General features: G+C 48.4%; 1 protein-coding gene across 1 annotated transcript in view; it reads right to left on the bottom strand.

Moving 5' to 3' along the window:
* Positions 1 to 8,284: 8,284 nt before the first annotated feature.
* LOC149350912 (uncharacterized) overlaps positions 8,285 to 20,801 on the bottom strand; it is a 36,360-nt gene continuing 23,843 nt past the window's right edge. The window contains exon 2 of the mRNA XM_089576949.1: positions 8,285 to 11,301. Coding sequence (XP_089433075.1) covers positions 10,033 to 11,250 — 1,218 coding nt within the window. The 5' untranslated portion in view covers positions 11,251 to 11,301 and the 3' untranslated portion in view covers positions 8,285 to 10,032. The remainder of the gene's footprint in view (positions 11,302 to 20,801) is intronic.

Here is a 20,801-nt window from a genome sequence, read left to right as displayed (position 1 = left end):
CGGCGGTAGCATTTCGATGGAGGCGAAATTCCAGAGACCTGTGTACTGTGCGATGTCAGTGCATGTGAAAGAACCCCAGGTGGTCGAAATTATCCGGAGCCCTCCGCTACGGCGTCCCCCATATCATGAGTCGCATTGGGACGTAAAACCCATAAAACCAAAGCAAGCCACTGCCTGCACATCGAAAGGCTGAAACTTCCTCTCCTCTCCAGTTGCGAATATTTATAAACTCTCGTAATTTCAGTGTCCGTAACATGTAGTCCGCTAATGAACCTTAGTATTTTATAATATTGCACCACATATTTCTGTTACATTTATAATTCTTTTCCTTCACGATACTGTGCGCCCTAAACGTATATAGCTGCCTACTGGGGAATAGTATTTTCGTACTGATATGTAGGATATACTTATAGATGTACATATATATGCACACTACCAGCAACGAATGAAACTCTAACAAGAAAACTGATGTGGCAACACAAAAACACCAACATATTAGCTCCTGGAGAGGAAATAAAAGCGAGGTTGATTAACTCTCCTAAAGAAGAGCCTTTACGCCTTCGAGGTTAGAAGAAACTGAGCTAGTGTTCAGCTTCCCCTGTCTAGGAGTCTTATTTTGCGTTTCGTGGCTCAGTTGTCTTGCTGGCGTTTCATTTTTTGCATATACATATGCATATATACCCATAATAAGCAACATTTGGTACTAATAACTGCTCCTGTTATTTGTGTGCACATGCTTTCTTTTTACTGCAGCGCATCTAATTCTTGAACAAATCCACACAATTCTGCAGTGTTTCTGCCCTGTAGGTATCAATAACAAAAAAAAGTAAAATCTGCCTCTCCCGTAATCGAGAGTAGAGTAAGCATGAAATATTTACGGGCATAACACATTGGTTGTAGATGGTACTAGTCAAAATCTTGAAATGGGTCTAGTGTTCACCACACCACACCACACACCTCTTGTTGCGTCGAAGCGATCGCCTGCAATAGTGCGGGCTTAGGTAGGCAGCCGCGAACCGTGGCGGCCTTGTCGCTTTCGGGAGCGGCCGCATAATCATGGCGTTGTCGGCAGGGGGGAGCAGTCTTCTGCTATGGCGTATCACTTTCAAAGCGATCGCTTTCCGCAAGACGCTTCCTCCCTCCGCTTCATCAGGCTCCATTGCTCGGCTTAAACAGCTGTGACGGTGGCGGCATTGAAATGCAGGACGATGCAGAAGCGTACGCGGACACGACGAGACGCAGTCCTGACAAAAATGTGCAAGCAGCGCGTTCTAATACACCGCGAGCGTGTATACATCTGCCTGCCAAAGGGGCAAACGCCATGAGCTGAAGGCCCAGCGGCCGGTCTTTTACATGCGTGAGTGTGCGACCGCAGCGCCATCCTTGGGGACGGCGCGGAAGCGGGCCCCCACGGCCCTCTCTCGTAGAGTCTCGTTAAATCTCGTACGGTGCCGGATGCTCTCGTTTCAGTGCATTTTCCTCCATGTTTCAGTGCCCGTTGATCTCGTTTCAGTGCCGGGATGAGTGGAATTCAGTGCCCGGATGTTGGCTCTCGGTCTCGGCGTGACGTCACCGCACTGTCGACAACGGGAGCGAAAAGCATTTCATGCTTAAAAGGTAAGGCATGTGCCGTATGTCGCAGAACCTCTGATAAGTAACTTTCACCGTTACAATTGATCACAAGGCACGACTCCATGGTTGAGCAGTGTGCTGGATTTAACGCACCGTAGCAGAAGCAAAACCCACCGCTCTGTTTTTAATCATGAAATGCTTTTAGCTCCCGTTGTCGGCAGTGTGGTGACGTCACGCCGCGACCGAGAGCCAACATCCGGGCACTGAATTCCACTCATCCGGGCACTGAAACGACATCATCCGGGCACTGAAACGAGAGCATCCAGGCACCGTACGAGATTTAACGAGACTCTACGAGAGAGGGCCGTGGGGGGGGGGGGCGCTCATCGTCCTGCATTTCAATGCCGCCACCGTCACAGCTGTTTAAGCCGGGCAATGGAGCCTGATGAAGGGGAGGGAGGAGCTTCTTGCGGAAAGCGATCGCTTTGCAAGTGATACGCCATAGCAGAAGACTGCTCCCCCCTGCCGACAACGCCATGATTATGCGGCCGCTCCCGAAAGCGGCAAGGCCGCCACGGTTCGCGGCTTCCTACCTAAGCCCGGACTATTGCAGGCGATCGCTGCGACGCAACAAGAAGAGTGTGGTGTGGTGTGGTGAACACTAGACCCATTTCAAGATTTTGACTAGTACCATCTACAACCAATGTGTTATGCCCGTAAACATTTCATGCTTACTCTACTCTCGATTACGGGAGAGGCAGATTTTTTACGTACTGCAGCCAATCAACCAATTGGTGATACAGTTTTATTACATTCCAGAGTATGTTTAATGCAGACATGAATATAAACGGTCGAACAGTTTGTACTTTGGCGCACGATGATCCCGGTGGCTTATGCACCACTGAACCGAACCACTATCACTTTTTAAGCATGAAATGCTTTTAGCTCCCGTTGTCGGCAGTGTGGTGACGTCATGCCGAGACCGAGAGCCAACATCCGGGCACTGAATTCCACACATCCTGGAGCTGAAACGAGGGCATCCGGGCACCGTACGATGTTTAACGGGACTTTCTAAGCCCTCCTACATAACCGGCATACAAGCGCCGGTAGCTCTCCAAACGAGTTACAAAAAATAACTGCTTCCAATGTCTTCTCAATGGTCATCGAGATATCACTCGAGCTGTGCATTTGATAATGCACCGAATTATAATTTCTGATTTCTAATAGCGCGTTTAAAAAGCACATACATGCTACGATACACTTCGTTATCATACGTGATCTGTTAGGGGCTTTGAGAGAGGGCCGCTTATAGCAAGAGGGGAGCTCCACGGCGAGAAGGGCTTTGGGCGGAAAAACTGCTTCCGCGCCGTCCCCAAGGATGGCGCCGCGGTCCCACGCTCACGCATGCAAAAGACTGGCCGCTGGGCCTTCAGCTCATGACGTTTGCCCCTTTGGCAGGCAGATATATACACGTTCGCGGAGTATTCGAACGCGCGACATATACATTGTTGTCAGACCTGCGTCTCGTCGTGTCCGCGTACGCTTCTGCATCGTCCTGATGCCCGTAAACATTTCATGCTTACTCTACTCTCGGTTACGGGAGAGGCAGAGATTTTTCTTTTATATTGGTGTGTCGTTAAACTGATAGCAAAATTGGGTCACATGGCACAGACGAAGACTCAGTATCAGCACGACAGTATCAGTACTGGGATAGGCCTGGGATGGACGTAATGGGGTTTATTATGATAATGACAATGATTGAGTATCTGCTGACAAGTTTCCAGTGTGCTTCCTAACGTGAACGGTGAGATAAAACTGGGGAATAATTATTACTCACATCCGCCCGAGCGCCCCCAAGCGGCTCAAGAAGGAAAGCTGCAGGTACTGATTAATTCGGCCTCATCCTCCTAACAGCTAGCCATCCTGGTTATTTTACCGGTAGATTCAACTGCTTCGGAAAGTAGTAGCACCGCGTTCAAACGCCGCAAGAGGTTTTTTTGTTTCTTTTAATGCGATGACATTAGGAGGGCCATGAAGGCGAAAGCTGTCCGGCGACGTAGGCATCTGTGTGAAGGCTCTACCTGTCAGGTTGTGTTTAGGGGGAATCGCCTCTTTCCACGTGCCACCTGTCAGCCGTCCACCTCTCCCGTTCTCCACTTGTAGGGGAGGGGAGGAAGCGCCGGACAAATAATGACTCAGCAAAAATCAAGACGAGCTAGAAGAAAGTGACTCGGACAAAACCAGGCTTACGCGCAAAAATATACAGCCTCCCGAAGAACTCTTTGCGCAAAAATAAGGCTTGCGGGAGCTTTTCCCTGTCGCATTGTTCGGGGAGAACAACCTAGGCCTTACAAGCCCTACCAGTGGCTGTGTTTGAAACAGCCATCTGCCAGTACAGCGAGGCATCGCTTAACCGCTGCGCCACTGTGCCGGTAGGGGTATGAAGACTCGCCGCGATTTAACAATGTGACACATTATGCGTTATTGCGTAGTAGGAGTTGTAATAGCATCAGAACTGGAACAGACTCTCAAATTGGTAAATATAAGAATGCTATCGCACTTCCTACTCATCGATCCAACTGATCGCCCCTGAATATTTTTGAACTACGAAATTTTTTCACACAGAGCTGTGAGGCTTTCATTATAGTCTTGTGCCTGCGCTCAGGCAGATGCTAGTGGTAATTATCCTCTTTGGAATCCATAATGCACCTCGGAGAATTGCGCTGAGCACACTGAGCTGGCAAGGTAAAACTCGTACTGGAGCGAGGCAAAAAAAAATAATAAAACGTCAGCTGCTAGCACGCTTTTGTCTCATTTAGCGGCTATGTGAGCTTGATTTTCGTATGTGCGCAAAAACGCAATTACCAGTAGCTGTACTCGCAAGTCCACGCTCGTGGAATGACTACATCGTTGCATGCATGTACTAGTAACTATTACGCAGCACTAGATATGTGAATTTCGTCAGTTCACTGCGTTTGTTTATAATAAATCCGAACCGCGCACAGTCACATTATGAAATTCAATAAAACTTCGGTTGGGGCTAGTTGGTGCATGATATTCTTATCGTGAACGATGAACGCAAGCAAATCCACGAAGAAGAGAGAAACACAAGGACAGGCTTGGTTTCAGGGAGAATAAAGCAGTTGTTATTGAAGCGCCTTTGCTTGTGTTTGTCTCTTCTTCGTAATTTTTCTGTAGCCTTCGAGCTCATCGTTCACCATAAGAATATTATGAAACTCAGGCAGCAAACTAATTGTTTCATTGGCTGCATTACATTTTTCTCTGCTTTTGCTGGTGAAATATAATTTTGCTCTTTGTGTACTCATCATTGAAACAGTGAAGTAGTGGGTGTGGGGCAACATTTACCTGCATCGCGTGTCGCACATATGGTAGACAAGACATACGAGAGGTGTCAGCAGAACAAAATATTTATTGCTATAGTTTATGACCTTCCTGAACCATCGGCTCTGGGCTCTGTCTCGTCTTGCCATCGTCTAGACATTGTTGCTTCCTCGACGCAAATGTTACTTACGCACAAGGCGAAGTTTAATGTGCTCGGCATGGGAGCGCATGGCCCAAACAGGGTACCACTGAGAAGATTCTGTGGTTCAACATTTGTTAACCTTCCTACCGAACGTTTGAGTTTCACCAGGTGCGTAAGAGGATAAAGATCGCCTTTCTGTTTTGTCTTTCGGCGACAGCAACCCAGCCTTTTTTATTCTAACTTCCCGCATTCAGAGCAAAAAAATACAACAAGATAAAGCAATTTTGCGCGCTACAACGACAACGTAATTATTCTCCCGATGCACTTATTCTGCTATAGAGTTTCGTTGCGTATAACACGGCGATCAAAATCCCTTCCAGTTTTGATGAAGACATTTTACTCCCTTCGCCGCAGTTGAAACGAGAGCCAACTTCGTTCGCACTATTGCTCTACGTGAATTGAGCTACAGCCCTTATCGCCACCTGTTAGTAAGTGTACGAAAAGGATAACTGAAGCCGACAGCTTCTGTAAAACACTGAAAGCAAAAGCAAGTGATCAGAATATAATCTGAAAAAAAAAATAAACATAAAAGCAGGCTTCTCGTTAGGTCTGTGCTTCACTCACCGGTGGGAAAAGCAAGATAGCGCTTTGCATTCTCTCACCCTTTGTGGTCTTCTTTCGTGCACAGCACGTCACTAAAACGTCCACTCTTCTTCATTTCTCCCGGTGTATACCAAAACATTTGTATACATGGCACATCAGCGCTAACAGCTGAGATGTCCGCTGTCTGAGTTCTGTATCAGTAGGAAAACGAAGCCGGTCACTGGTGAATATTCTCCGTTGCTCTATGCATTAAGGACCTAGACAATACCTGTTTGTGCCAGGTTGCGGCGTCGCTGAGCCATTGACAAGTACCTTAATGCAGGCAGGAAGGGAGAATATTCCCTAATAACGTGCTTCCCTGCCAGCCTCCTCGCGCGCTCCGCATTTTTTGGTTCTGAATATTCTGGCTATGTGACTGGAGTCTAAAATTGCTCTCAAATTCGCAATTTTACTGGTGAATTTAAGGACTAGTAGTGAAAATATCACGATAAATCTACATTTTCAAATTCGGTCGAATTCTAAAGCTGTCGTATGGTCGGGTACAACTCAACAACGCAGCGGCAAACGACCCTCAAAGCAGGCCCTCCGGTCAATCACGTCGACCGAGAGTCATGACGTCGCGGTTAATCCCACTGCACGAACTGGTGTAACATCGTTGGGGGCTGGCAGGTGCAAACCACGGATTAAGAGTATTAAACGCGATTTCGTCACAATCGGTCGACGCCATTCGCTGGAAGGCGTTCTTTGAAGGGAATTTGCCGCTGCGTTCTTGAGTTGTATCGACAACAGACATTTTAGTGGCTTCGTTTGGCGCCCTTCAGAAGGGTGCATCTCATGTCTCAAGGCGAAGAGCCACTTACCTCATATAGACTACATAAAGACTAACGATGGGATGAGTGGTTATTATTGGCGACGACAACGGCCATTGAGAAAAATGCATTGTCACTCTGCACTGACCCACCAGTTTTCCACATCGTGGACGTAGCAGCCTCACGTGGCTTACACCCTCCCAAGCGAAGATTTTATCAAGTACGTATATCTAACAGCGATTGTGGCAATTCTGTTGCTTAAGGGCATTGCAAAAACTGCTTAAATTAGTTGTGCGGACATCCCAGTGTCTAAAATATTCTCTTGACATGCTCGTTGGCCTTAAGAATCACGACTAAAATGAAAAAACTGAAGCCAGCCAGAACAAGTCGCACATTATACAGCGAACCTGTAGCGGCTCATTTATGGCTTGAGAGTCAGCGTCTAGAGTTGGCGTAACACATCACATGACCAGCGCGGCTCACGTGACTGTGATGTTACGTCACGAGACCAGTCAGGTCACGTCACGTGAGCAGTTCTCTGACTGGTTCTCAGAATTCGTGACGTCATCACCAAGTGTTTAGTCATTCTGAATAGCAGTGTGTGGGTAGGGGTGTAGCGCATGCCTGCGTCACGCACGGCTGCTCATTCATCCATATTCCGTCCATATAACGCGGCTGAGAGAGAACGGCGTTTGCACGGTTGAGTAGCAGGGTGCAGTAAGCGATCACCGGGTTTGGGGCGGACGTTTAGAGATGGGGTTGGTTGGATGTTGGGGTCTCATGGCGCTTAAGTGGGTGTTTCGACCCAGGTTTACCTTGCGGCTTAGTGCGGTGGATGTGCAGGTTGTATATTACAAGGGTGTAGAGGTGGGAGAGGAGTGGAAAGTGCGTGGTCAAGGCCGATGACGACTACGACACGTCCTCCCAGAACGGCGCGCACACAGCTGTTGCTGTAAAACAACCTCTTCGTTCAATCGCAGAAACCACCCACAACAGCTGCGCTGTAATTGCGCATTACAGTGAGCTTTACATATTTTTTTTAGTGATATAAAGAACATCAGATTCAGGAATTTTGTCTTCAGGCTTTGCAAACGCCGCATACAGTGGCCAAGCGAATAATCGTGGCTAGCGGCCTTCCCACCTGCTTACGCCAGAAATCGCATCCTTAATATATGCATTTTCAAGGCATTCACTGAAGACCGTCGCCATTATTTCATTTTTTTTTGCCAGCTGTTACTGGCGCTGGTCATGTGATGCCGTAAAGCTCCTAAAGCTGTGAGAAAGGAAACCGAAATAATAGACACTAAACATGTTTATGGCACTGATATTTTCCATCGAAATGGCAGTATAGGGTCCCTTTACCGCATAACTCGGCGGGCTGCTAGTCTAAGCGTTTATTTCTTTGGTTGAGCTCTAGCGCACGACTGATTGAGAACGTACGTGCGTTTATTACCACGATTTAATGCGTTTCGCGTTCACAAACGTTGACGCGATCCCTTACCTACACAAGTCGCGAACGGGAAACGGCAGGGAGCACTTTTTCTTAAAGTTCCTCTGTGCCCTCCTCACAATTAAGCTATGTGGATTAAAGTTCATGTGGGTTAAAGTGCTGCGCTGAATTTACCTTTCATCAAATCTCATAGTTTCGGCTCCTTGCCATGCGCTCTCTAGCGTTTGCATACTAAAAAAATGTATTATTTAGCACAGCCTTTTTCCAGAGTAAAGAGCCCATTGCGGACATCGCCGAAGCTGGCGCTGGACTGTGTACTACACCCTCTGCACCATTTCTGGCACTCTAGTTTCAGGAATCGAGAGGGATAGTTCACTGATGTCCAGAGCTTTAAACCATCAGCAGGGACACAGGCGTGAGCCTCGAAGAACTGCCCGACGACAGCTCACTGGGATCTTTATTTCTGACAGTGGGGTGGGCAGTGGGGTCTGAACTTTTGATAGAGTCTGCACCTCATGCCGCAGTAATTCTACGGTTTTTCTCAGTTTTGAAGCAAAAGACGGCGACGCGCCATTAAATAACCGTAATTGCGAAAGCTGCATTTTCGCGAACTGTAGTGCTTGAAGAAATCTCGCGCTCTCACAGCTTACAAAATTATAATTTTAGGGCGTGTTGATAATCTCTCCATTGTGCTCACTCAAACATTGTTTAAAATAATCGCAACACGGCAGACGCGCTACCAATCCAAGACTTGCACAACTTGGTTATGGAGAAAATACCTCGTCTTGACAAATACTGCCTTTCAACCGCTTTACAGTTTGCTTGCGTTTCCTAATACTGGAAGCTATTTCTAGTTGCTTAAATATCGGGAGTTAATTGTTGCACGCCTTCCACCTTAAAGGGAAACTGCACAGGTTATAGAAATCAACGAGCTTAAGAAGGCCGAATATGTGAAACTTAGAGGTAAAGCATGCGAAGTCTTTTTGGGCTCACACTTCAAATAGTGAAGTAATCGCCGATTAAAATCCCGACACCCTTCAAGCTTCTCCGCAGCGCACAGCGCCAAGTGGGGGGCGCATGATGACGTCATCGAAGGTATCGGTACATTTCCAATGCACAAACGCCTGCTTTGGAGAAAAAAAAACCAACGCCACCGAAGGCGAACCCTGCCGAGAGTTGTTTGCCAACATCTAACGAGTCAGGACAGGGTGTGGCTAACAACAGCGGTAATTTGAAATCATACCTTCTTTGACGTCACGCTAAGTTTTCCTGCACTTCTCTTGTGCATTGAGGAGAAGCGTGAAATTCAATCGTCGATTACGTCACTATTTTAAATACTAGCGCAAAAACACTCAGCATGCTTTACCTACTGCCTATATAGATTTGAATCATTGAATTTCTCGAAATTCTAAAAAAAGTGCTGCAGTTGCCCTTTAAGCCAGCGCTATTAAACGTAACCGCGAATGCATCACTGGCCTGGAGAACTATTACTTTTTTATTAGTTTTACTGCCGCTACAGAAAACACTCGTTATTTTTAAAGTGAGTGGTTGCTTTCAGCGCTGGAAGGTTCAATTTCCCTGGCGCTCTGTAGTCAAGCTTCGTTGTGCATTTATCGCGGCACATCGCGAAGTAAAGGACATTGCGGCACCCATTCAGCCGCTATCGAGAGGCAGGTGGCGCAAAAAAAAAAAGAAAAGAAAGCAAGGCTCTTCTCAGTCGATCACTTCCCGACGATCGATCGCATCCTGTCTTCCGGCCCGCAGCCTGTCCCTCCCCGCCAGCGCCAACAGCGAGCGTCGACTAAGCCCCGTGCCGCCTCACGAGGCGCTTGTCGCAGCGGCGTCTCGGAAACGGTGCAGCAATCAATCGACGCGTGGTGCCGCAGTGCTGTCGCGACTGGTGTCGCACCTTGAGGGCTCCAGCACCGCACACCGATCTCTCCCGAGCTGTTGTCTCTCGGGGGAACATGTCGGGCGCGCACGGTAAGGTCTGGCGCCAATCGAGGGAGACCGGTGGCCGACCGGAAGACGGGTCGTTCTTGATCGAGGTGGCACGCGCCGGCGTACGGGACACGCAAAGGCCGCCCCGCTGCGCGTCGTGGGGGACTTTCGCGTCAGAGAAAGTCCTCCTCCACGCGAGTCCGGCAGGCATCTCCTCCAGCAAAACTGAGAAGGCCCATGGTCGCAGCCTTGCCGTAGCGATGTCTGCGCTCGCCGACGCGGGAGTCCATGCCCACGTGCACCCTGATCGAGCTGGTCGCCTTGTCGTCACCGATGGGCGGCTTGCTGAACTCGGGGTGGCTCTTGCAGCAGAAGTAGTGGACCAAATAGAGAAAGCCCTGGCGGAACGCGTCGTGCGTGAAGGCGTACACGCAGCCGCAAATGCAGCTGAAGCATTGGGCGGTGAAGAAAAGCGTCTCGACGGCAGAGGTGCCGGGGCTGGAGCTACGCATAGACGGGCTGATGATGACCGTCAACAGGAACGGAAGCCACAGGAGAAGGAACAGCGCGTACGCAATTGTGTTGGTGCGCAGCAGGGTTCGCTGGAGTATCTCCTCACGAGTGGCCAGGCAGTTTCGCAGCTCCAGATTGTACGTATAGTCTCGTTGCTCGTGCATGGCCTTGGCGAACACCGCTGCGGTGAGCGCGAAGGGCACGCAGAGTGCCACAAACATCTTACTCTCGCGCATGTCCCGCTCGCAGACGTCCAGGCCGCCCGTGACCAGTGTGACCACGAGCACAAGCGAGATGGCGATGGTCCAGGCTGCCAGCACCAGGAAGACGACCAGCTTGGCGCCGCACACGGACGAGTAGACGTCCCGGTCCTGGCGGCAGCTGCGCACGTAGTTTTCGGCCGCGATGAAGAGGAAGGTGAACACGGTGGTGTAGAAGCCCAGCAGGGCGGGGTACCACTGCCAGCGGCAGGTGAGCAGGCTGCCCTGGCTGCCGGCCAGTATGGCCACGATGGTCACCGGGAAGCCGACCGAGGACACGAGCAGGTTGGCGAGGGCCAGGTTCGCCAGCAGCACGTTGCCTTTGCGCCGCAGGTTTTCCTGGATGAACAGCGACGAGATCTGGAAAATGTTGAGCGTGGTGCCGAGCACAGCCAGCACGCCGTAGAGGACGAGGCTCATCAGGGCGTTGTTCTGGTACGGCATCCATACCAGCACGGGCTCTTCGCCTGCTCGCGCACTGGAGTTCTCTGCGGCCGGATGCGGGAAGACTGGCGCCGTGTACGTAACGGACGGAAGGCTGTTCTGCTGCTGATGTGACGGCTGCTGTGGTACCCTTTTCAGCAGCTCCAGGAACAGTGAGGCAGCAGATGCGCCCATCAAACTCCCGCCCGCGGTGGTGCTCCACCAAGCGGTCGGCGCAGCTGGGAACTGCGGCAGAAGAACAAACAGAAATGCTTTGATTTGTAGTGGAAACTTAAACAACTCGTTGTCACAGGAAAAAAAATGAAATTATGCTTTCCATTTGACACCAACGTGAATCCTTGTAAACAGAAAACAGAAAATATTCTCGAAAGGGGTTTGTTTTAGTAGCCCTTGCCTGGTGCTAAGTTCGCAACCGAGTAGGTGCAACGTGCACTACGAACGCTTGCTTTGCTAAAATGTAAATAAAACATCCCCAAACTTATAGCGGCAACCAAACAAGAGCCAAATTTCTTAGCTTAAAAACCCGGGATCTCCGGGGCTTTCCTTTCATAATTTGTTTTTTCTTAAACATATCTCTATTAAAAATAAACCACATATTGCACAGCTGGTTCTTCCAGAAACCGCTGGCTTTCTCTCTCGGGAGATGCTCTCTGGGTGCGCTGCGCGTGCACCCATGCACCCATGTTACCCATGCACCCAACTTCTATATGGCGCTGGGCAGTTCTAAGAGAGACCTGTAGTCATGGTCACGTTGCATGCACATTGCGAGCCAAGCGCTCTACCTGTATAACTCATACAACAGGTGATTAAACCTCGTTAGCCGACCTGCCTTCCTATACGTCTCTCTCTCTCTCTGTTAATAGCCCCTTACCAAATCAGTTTGTGACGTTAACAGTCGCAGGATACAGCCTCAGAGGTGGAATGAGGGCCGCCTCCTCCTGGCCTTCGAATGTAGGACTTCAAATTGGCCTTCTGGCACACCTTGCACCACCAAAGCTCAAAGGCGACGGCACAGGGGAAATCACAGCTTTGACATTCATTATTGACTCCCATTTTGCCATCGCTATGGGTCACTTTGCGTCACAGCAAGAGCCGCTGTAGTGATTGTCGGGTGACACATGAACGACGTTCGCGCCTAAATATGGCTACATCAACGTTCCTTTCTTCTGAAAGATATTTGGCCGGCGATATAGCTCCCGGCTGACGCCAAACCACAGCGCGGTAAGGGAAATCGCGTTTGCATTATTTATGGGCGTTTGTCGCAGTCAATGATAACCTGTTATTATTGGCTCGTGGGGACCTCGAAGAGAATACATAACTTCCTAGGGAACCCGAGAAACGCAAGGACGCCATTGAGCGCATAGGACGCGCGTGTGGCAGCGCGGAGAAAGTATTGAGCGTACGGCGAACGAGCCCTTCGCGGTCCTCCTGATCGGCGCCGTGCACCTACTGACCGCGCGGTCGCCGCCATTTAGCGATAAGCGGGACAATTACGCTACCTGCGCTGCGAGGCAACTGAACGCTCACTCACGGCTGTGTCAAAAGGAGCCGCACTGGATGGCGCGCCGTTCGCTGTGACGCCTTTCTGGCAGTTGTGCCTATACCTGACCTGAAAAAACATGCATACTGATATTATGGTGAAACACCATTTTCTTGGAATCACGAGCTCAATGCGTGCTCATTCTCGACGTCCTGCAAAAAGGCGCGCACTGCTCAGTTATGGGGCATTCCTCTAATGCCTATACTGCTTGTTTTACAAGCTTTCCGCAAGACTCGCAATAGCTTATTTGCTTTTGCATTCTACTTTTATTTCCATTTATCTCATCAATGTGTGTGATTAGCGTTTACTTTTCTTCCGACATTTTTTTTTATTCCCGCTTTCATTACGTTTTATTTATGGGATAAATGGCAGTGCTATAGAATATCCTGACGTGGCTAGCTTCTCAATTACAGAAAATCGGGCTCAGCGCCTCCTTTCCATTTTTTGTCATATGAACCGTACCCGCACAAGCAAACTAAGTTGAGACAAAGCCCTACACAGACTACCTTAGTTAGCGAGCATTAAACGCCTGCGGGTTCGATTGAAGGTGGGACGTTACTTCCTTAACGTAGAAACCAGCTATTTCACCGACAAAGAAAGAAAGCCTGTTAGCGTTAACCCTTTTCCGAAAGAAAAACCCCCGGAAGCGAAAAAAAACAAAGAAAACAATATTCTACAAAGAAACCAATGAAGAAAACTAGGTAATTCAGTAGAGCTATTTCGCAATCCGGGGAAACCTTTGGCTGCTCCATCCCTCGCCTGTTCCAAAACTACAGCGATTCGCAAACCATTTTAAAAGAGCCGCAGCGATCCGTTAAAAGCTTCCGGCTAGCCACTGGGCTGAAGAAGCGACGCGGTATACGTGCGTTCAGTTCCTAAAATAAGACGAGAGAAGGACGACAGAAATCCATAAGCCAATAAAAACGCCGTTGTTCCAACTCCTACGCGCTCTTGGTCTATTTTCACAACTGGTGCCGCTGGTGCATCGATCCGGCGTCGTCCCGAGGCTACACGCGGGGATGATCGCCGCAGACAAGCGCCAGCTCGAGTAAACACGGCACGGACTGCCTCTAAGAACGCCGCACTGCAACCAGGTAGCGCCGAGCACATTTACATGCTAGAATGAAAACCTCCCGTGGCATATGACCCCGCTGATTTCACACAAAACTTGTATTTTTTTTTTCTGCCCGCGGAGGTCGCGCCCTGTCGCGAGGACTCGGCTCGAATAAATGATCGCGCAGCCAGGTCGCTGCGTTTGCATGCAAACATGTGCCCCGCATCATCGATCCCTCGCTAATCGTCACGCGCGGTAGCTGCGAGCCGCAGCGCTCAAGACCCCCCGGCGCCGCGCTTGCATCGTTGGCGGATACGAGGTGAGCGCGCGCCGCTCAATGCAAAGGAGGCAGGCCGCCTTGTTCGCCACCTTCCACGCCTTCGCTCCCCGGTCAGCTTCCGCTACTCCACCATTCCCCTTTGTTTCCGTTCCCGTCCACTGTTAGAGTAACGACGATCGCCTGAGAAGGAGGTGCATCGATAAATTAACGATGCAGCAACTTTGAGAACGAAGAGAGGGGTGCGTATGCCGCGGAAAGCAGTGGTACATTGTACCACGCAATGCAACACCAGCTGTCACTTCTAGAACAGTTTCTTTTCCTGCACTGCAGACCTTCGCTCCTGAGGAGAGGGAAAATCTGGGCTATCTTTTCACTTGGCAGAGCGGGAAGGAAAACAGTGTTTAGAACGGTGTAAGTCCTGCCGTGGGGGCTCTGGCGGTCTGCAACTCTGGCCAAGGTGGAAGCTTCGATCCCCGCCACGAAGACTGAATTTTGAGCCGCAACAAAGCTCACATATGCTGAGATTTCGGTGCTCGTGAAAGAACCGCTAGCCGACCGGAATTACTTCGGAGCTCTCCACCATCGGATCCCTCTTAGCCCAGGTGAACCTTTCACAAATCTATTAGTAAGTAAAAGTGTATAGTAGGCAAATGGTTGTTACTGGATTATCATCTTTAATATAAAGCACATCCATAAACACTGACGGACGGATAGATCAAGGTAAAAAGATATTTAGTACCTCCCTCCCTCATTCTGGGAGGTGACAGTTGTCACGTGATCAGTAAGCGTAACTCCGGGAATTTCTTTTTCCGAGACTTTTACGGCAATTCCCTTCGCTACTCGGATAATCTGCTCGCTTGATCTTCTCTAACAATTGTCATTTACTTTTAATTTCTTCAAATAAACTGTGAATCAGGTGTACTTAGTCCCAAAAGCGTCGTAAAATATCTTGGTTGCCTCATGCACTTGGGGCTGCAAGACCCTTAGTGTGCTTCAAAATATACCCCATGATTACTCTCCATTGCATGCATCGACAGCAAAATCGTCTACTTCACCAATTTTTTACCTCCATTCTATTTCTGACTCTGTAGACCGTGCAATAGAGTTATTTGTGACTATATCCAGCATATTTCCCCTGTGTATTTTCTTAACTTCTTTCTGTTTGAAGATTGCCGTATCACCTTCTCTGTCTCCGAGCTCTCTGCATTCACTCATAAGCAACGCAAGATCTCCACTGGTCAGCAAAAGAACCATCTTGATAACGTAGCAGCACGAAAAAACGAGGACAAAATAGACACAGGTACGGCAGGACATATGCTGCACCTGTGTCTATTTTGTCCTCGTTTTTTCGTGCTGCTACGTTTTCAAGATGGATCAATACCAACTGGCCCAAACTTCGGTGCTTCAGCAAAAGAAATACAGAGGTTTAGGTGTCTCAAGGCTCGTTCATGCGGTAGAAAGGAGGAGAGGGGAGAGGGGGGAGGGGGGGCTGCCAACAGCCACCGCTGTCACCTATTAGCGAATAGTCTAGACTATATTTTTTTTCTTGCTTCCTGTGCTTTGAACGCTGACCAGCAGATATGTCCATAAATGCTTTTGTTAATCACGTGACCACGTGCATCTAACGCTGGCCTAACTACTGTCTCTACCTAATTTCCAGAACAAAATCGGTCCAATATCTTAAGTATACGACAGTGTTTTGGAATGTGAGGCTCGGCACTGCTGCATCCTTCCAGGTTTCGAGAATTGGTTCATACTTATCGTGGATACAAAAAAGTCCTATGTTCCGTGAAAGCTTCATTATAAGTTCTAAATCAATTGTTTGCTCACCACCACGATTTGACGTCACTAGGAATAACCCCGTTGAGAAACCGTCTTTCATTAATAATCATGCAAAAGACTCGATTTAGGGCGGGTCAGTTACTTCCGGTTACTTCCATAGGATAGCGCACCACCTCAAAAACTTGGGGGACACTTAACGCAACTTGAGAGTGGAATTCACTAGCATTAAATATCCCCATTGTTGCTACTTTGGTGTTTCTTTGTCATTTTTATGAGTTTAGGGGCTGCTCCTGAGACACTCGTCAGCATTCAAACGGTCCAGTTCGATCACACAGCTGAATCAGCAGATGAGATTGGATTGGTTGAGTGCTGATGCACAGCATGCACGTTCACCACATACAGGGTTTGGGACGGCGTTACCAGGTCACGCGACCTCCAACAGTCATTAATTTAATTCCACCTGCCACGATGGGCACGTTGCTCACAATCCGGTGGGTCGATTGCCGCCTGCCCTGGTGGACAGGTTGTGATGACGTCACATGGTCACGAAACCTCTCAAGTCTGATTGGCCGGTTTCCACCTGCCACGGTGGGCAAGTTGTGATGGCGTCACAATGTCACGTGACCTCTCTCGACCAATCAGTGAATTTCGTGATACACGCCGCCTTTTTTGTGAAATGTGGACTCTAATGCTTAGTTAGACCGCATTTAAAAAGTAGCCGAAAAATGTGGTCTTATTGTTGTGCTCACTGCTCCTGAAGAAGCTGGTGTGCCTTTGCTCAGCAGTCACTCAAAAAAAAAATCCAGGCTGTGACAGCAAACACAACACGAAGTACGTTCCGTGAAGAACGTGTGCCGTGTACGTTAGTCCGCTTTCTTGCGGCACGATAATATACGTAGGCTACACTGGAAAGTGCCTTAGGAGAGTACCGAGTGGCTGGATTATCACTGGCTGGCACCGACCATTTGGCGTAAGATTGCAGAAAATTAAAAGAATGTCGCCCAGTCTTTTAGAACGCCTAAACGACAACAAGAAAAGGCATTATCAAACAGCTTAACGCTTAAACACCTCATCCACACTCCATCGATAAAACATTTCAGTCACTCGCCGCCAAGACCAGACGCAAATTCTGTTCCGGTACGTTACCTGACATGCTGCGCACAAATCCTAAACAGTTTTGGGAAATTATTAACTCGTCTTCTTGCAATCATTTATCTAAGCTCGATGACCAGCACAATGCTACTCCTGATCCAAGAGTACCAGAAGCACTGAATTCTGTATTTTCATCCGTATTTACTAACGAGCCTGGCGGTAAACTTCCAAGTTTCCGCGATACAATCACCCTGTCATGGCTGCTCTTTCTTTTCATGCTAATGATATCGCGAAACTAATAGCCGCTTTAAAGGTCTCGTCCTCAGGCTACTAAGGAACACGAAACATATTCCAAGCATCATTCGCACATATTGCAGCAGTCATTATCATCCGGAGCCGTGCTTCAGGACTAGAAGATAAGCAAGGTGATTTCAGTACCAAAAAGGGCTTACAATCTTCGCGCCATAGCTACCACCCATATCCCTCACATGCAACTGTTGAAAGTTAATGGAGCAAGTAGTTTACTCGCACATCGCCCATTTTCTTATATCAACAAATTTTTTCACCCCAGGTAGCATTTTCTTAAAGGAATGTCATGTGACACTCAGTTAGCTCTATTCATTAAGGACATCAGTTCAAACCTATAAGATCTAAACATACCAGCGGATGCATTGCTCTTGAATTTCGAGAAAGCCTTTGACAAAGTGCCCCATAAACGGCTTATTCTTAAACTTTCAAGTCTGAAAATTGACCCGCTCATTCTCGATTGGATACAAAACTTCCTCACTAAGGGTAGCGGATCGGGCTAGTTGGTGCAGTTTTTACATTTTTCGAAGCTCTAAAACAACAAGGACGCAGAGGGAACAGACAGGGACGAGCGCTCTAACCGTCACCTCTAACCGTCGCCAGTTCGTGTCTGCTAATGGGCATTCCTCTGCCTTGAACCCCGCTGCTTCTGGTGCGCCACAAGGTACGGTACTCGGCCCTTTGCTTTCCCTAATTTACATCAATGACCTGCCCACTGGTGTCATTTGCAACATGCGATTATTTGCTGCCGACTGCATAATCTATCGACCTATCGCTAACAGCAACGATACCTTACTATTGCAAGCTGACCTGAACTACACTGGATCTTGGTGCCGCAAATGGCTCATGTCCCTAAACACGAATAAAACGTCAGTAATTACATTCCACCGTAGACATTCCTTTCCTTTACCTAGATACTTTACCTCTGGCTCCGAAATTTCCGCAGTTGGCACTTATGAACACCTCGGCGTCACCATTTTTCATTCCCTTAATTGGTCTACACACGTCTCTAACATAACCAAGGACGCCAACCACGTGCTTGGTTTTTTACGCCGTAACATGCGACTAGCACCTCCTTCAGTAAAATTGCTGACCTACTTATCGCTCGTTCGTCAGAACCTCTATCCCATCCATCCCAAACTTCGACCTATGCGCAGTTTGGGACCCTCATCAGTCAAATCTTTCTCGTTCCCTCGAATCCATCCAGAATCGCGCAGCAAGGTTCATTCATTCCGACTACTCCTTTCATTCAAGTGCCACTGATCTTAAGTCAAAATCTAATCTTCCATCCCTCGTTTTATGTCGTAAAAGAGCCAGGCTATGTAGTTTTCATAAATTTTACCACTCACCACCTGGAAACTGTGTCATCACGCCTGCTCACCACGTTTCTCATCGTTTTAATCACAGTAAAGCAGTCTATCCACCATCAGCACATACCACTGGGCATCTAAACGCTTTCTTCCAGAAAGCAGAGGCCTTGATTCGACTTCCCGCCGACGCAGTCCATCACGCTCATCCAGTACACTTCAAGGCATTCATTGAAAAACTCATGGAAGAACAACTGCAAGAGCCCACCCCTCATGTAATATCCCAACGGGGGCGTCTGAGGTATACAAATAAATAAATAAATGACACGACCTCTGTGATAGACGTGGGAGGGCAACACAGGGAAGGGGGGCTGCTCCAGGCGTACGAGCTTCACAGGGTGGGCGACAAGCGAGTCAGTGACCCGTGCGTGACGCTGGAAAAGAAATAGCTGGACTTCGAACGCAGTCGCATGTCACGCCTGAAAGAGCGGTGATCGAGCGTACAGCTGTTTTCGGTTACGAGGCACCTGCAAGTGCTTGGTACGGTGTATATATTTCAAGTGCGCGTGCAGTAAAGCTGCGTACAAGTCTAGCGCGTGTCCTGTCTCTGTATGTCACGTCTGCGTCTTTTAATCCGTTATAGTCGCGTACAACTCAAGAATGAAGCGGCAAATGCCCCTCGAAGGAGCCCTTCCAGCGAATGGCGTCGACCGATTCTCCCCCTTGATCGATGCCGCTGGACCTGTTAGCGTGAAATTGCAGGGGGTGGCAGATGAATGGGGAATAACCACGACGTAATCGAATTAACCGCCGCGTCATGAAGATCGATCGACGCCATTGGCTGGAAAGTCTCCTTTAAGGCACATCTGCCGCTTGTTTCCTGAGGTCTATCTGACTGTAGTAGCCATGAATTTAGGAAGTCGGGATCAAGTAGCCCAACCAAACGCTTTAACGATTACTTGACGCAGTCGTCGCTTGCGCTCGTGTTTGAGGCGATGTTCGCGAATTTCCTCCGAGTACTGCCTAGGCCGACCCATCTTTTAAGGCGAAAGCCTTTAATGCCTCATACTGTCGTTAGGAGACGCGTCGGCAGCCGTGTCGACAGACGCGTCGGCAGATTCGTCCGCCTTTCGGCGTCACTGCTTAAAAGGCTCAAGGTTCCAGCATGAATGAAGGCGCATCTAGTGCTTCATAAATAAAATGGGCTTCATAAATAAAATAAAAGGAGAAAAGTCAAGAAAATAAAAATAGAAAATAAAAATAAGAAAATGAATAAAAATAAAAACAAAATAAAAATAAGATGTGAAAATAAAAATAAAAAACAATAAAGTTAAGAAAAGGAGCACAACAAATAAATGAAAAACGAAATATGAAAAATAAAAAGTAAGTAAAAACAAACAGTGGCCAGGAAACGCTCTCGCCTTGCAGCACTTTAGAGAGCCAAAGTGCCCCCTGAAATTTTGTTGTCGCAGTAGCGAGCGACTGAGTGACGGCGCGCTCAAGAGCCACACAGCGCTCGAGCCACGAGTCAGGCGGCAACTGTTGTGGCACGCTCTGACGTCACTACATGGAAGGCTTCACTTTTCCTGAACGACGATGAGGTTGCGCCTGCCGTCCATGAACTAAAAGCCGGAGCCAGAAAACAATCACTTTTATTCTTTTCAATGTAAGTCTAATCTCATAGTGGCCCAATCAGCCATTGCTGAAACACAGGTTATAGGCTGTAAGCAATATTTACACACGCTGAGCAGCTTACGCAGACAGACCCATCTGGCAACAGCCAAGGAATAACAATTATTCGGACGTAAATACGCGCATTTAGTAGAAATATTAATCATAAGTGATTATTAGGTGGTTTTGAGATAGCAAAGTCTGCGAAATTTGTTTTAGCAGCGCACTGGAGAACCTCGCACTTAGCTCCTGTTAATAAGGCTATTCAGTTCTCCTGTTAAGACTATTTCAGTTTTCCTGATAATGCTATTTCCGTAATTGTCAAGTTCTTGAAGCTACGTGAAAATTATACTTCAAAGAGACAGCGATTTCTCCACGGAAGGCGGCAGTAGTTTTACCGCCGACCATCCCAGCCGGTGTCCGCGATCACTTGCCCATTTCTCGACTGAGTCATGGCTTGACCAGAGGGCACCTAACTTATCAAAGTACAACACGCAGAATGGTCTTGCTCAGCAAACGCTCCCTCTACTGGTAGACTAAGCACAGCGGAGACGTACAAGCGGAGACGTATAGCGGGTTACCGTATGCTTCCCGCGCACCTAGCGCGGCTTAGCGAAAATTTTAATAGCACCACAAAAGGCCTACTTGGTCAACTATAATAGGAAACTAGTCTAGTAAGAAATGCACCAAACA

The sequence above is a fragment of the Amblyomma mixtum genome, chromosome 3 (assembly GCF_055824585.1).
Source record: "Amblyomma mixtum isolate Tamu chromosome 3, ASM5582458v1, whole genome shotgun sequence".
Taxonomy (NCBI): domain Eukaryota; kingdom Metazoa; phylum Arthropoda; class Arachnida; order Ixodida; family Ixodidae; genus Amblyomma; species Amblyomma mixtum.
This window is presented reverse-complemented; position numbering and strand designations above follow the sequence as displayed.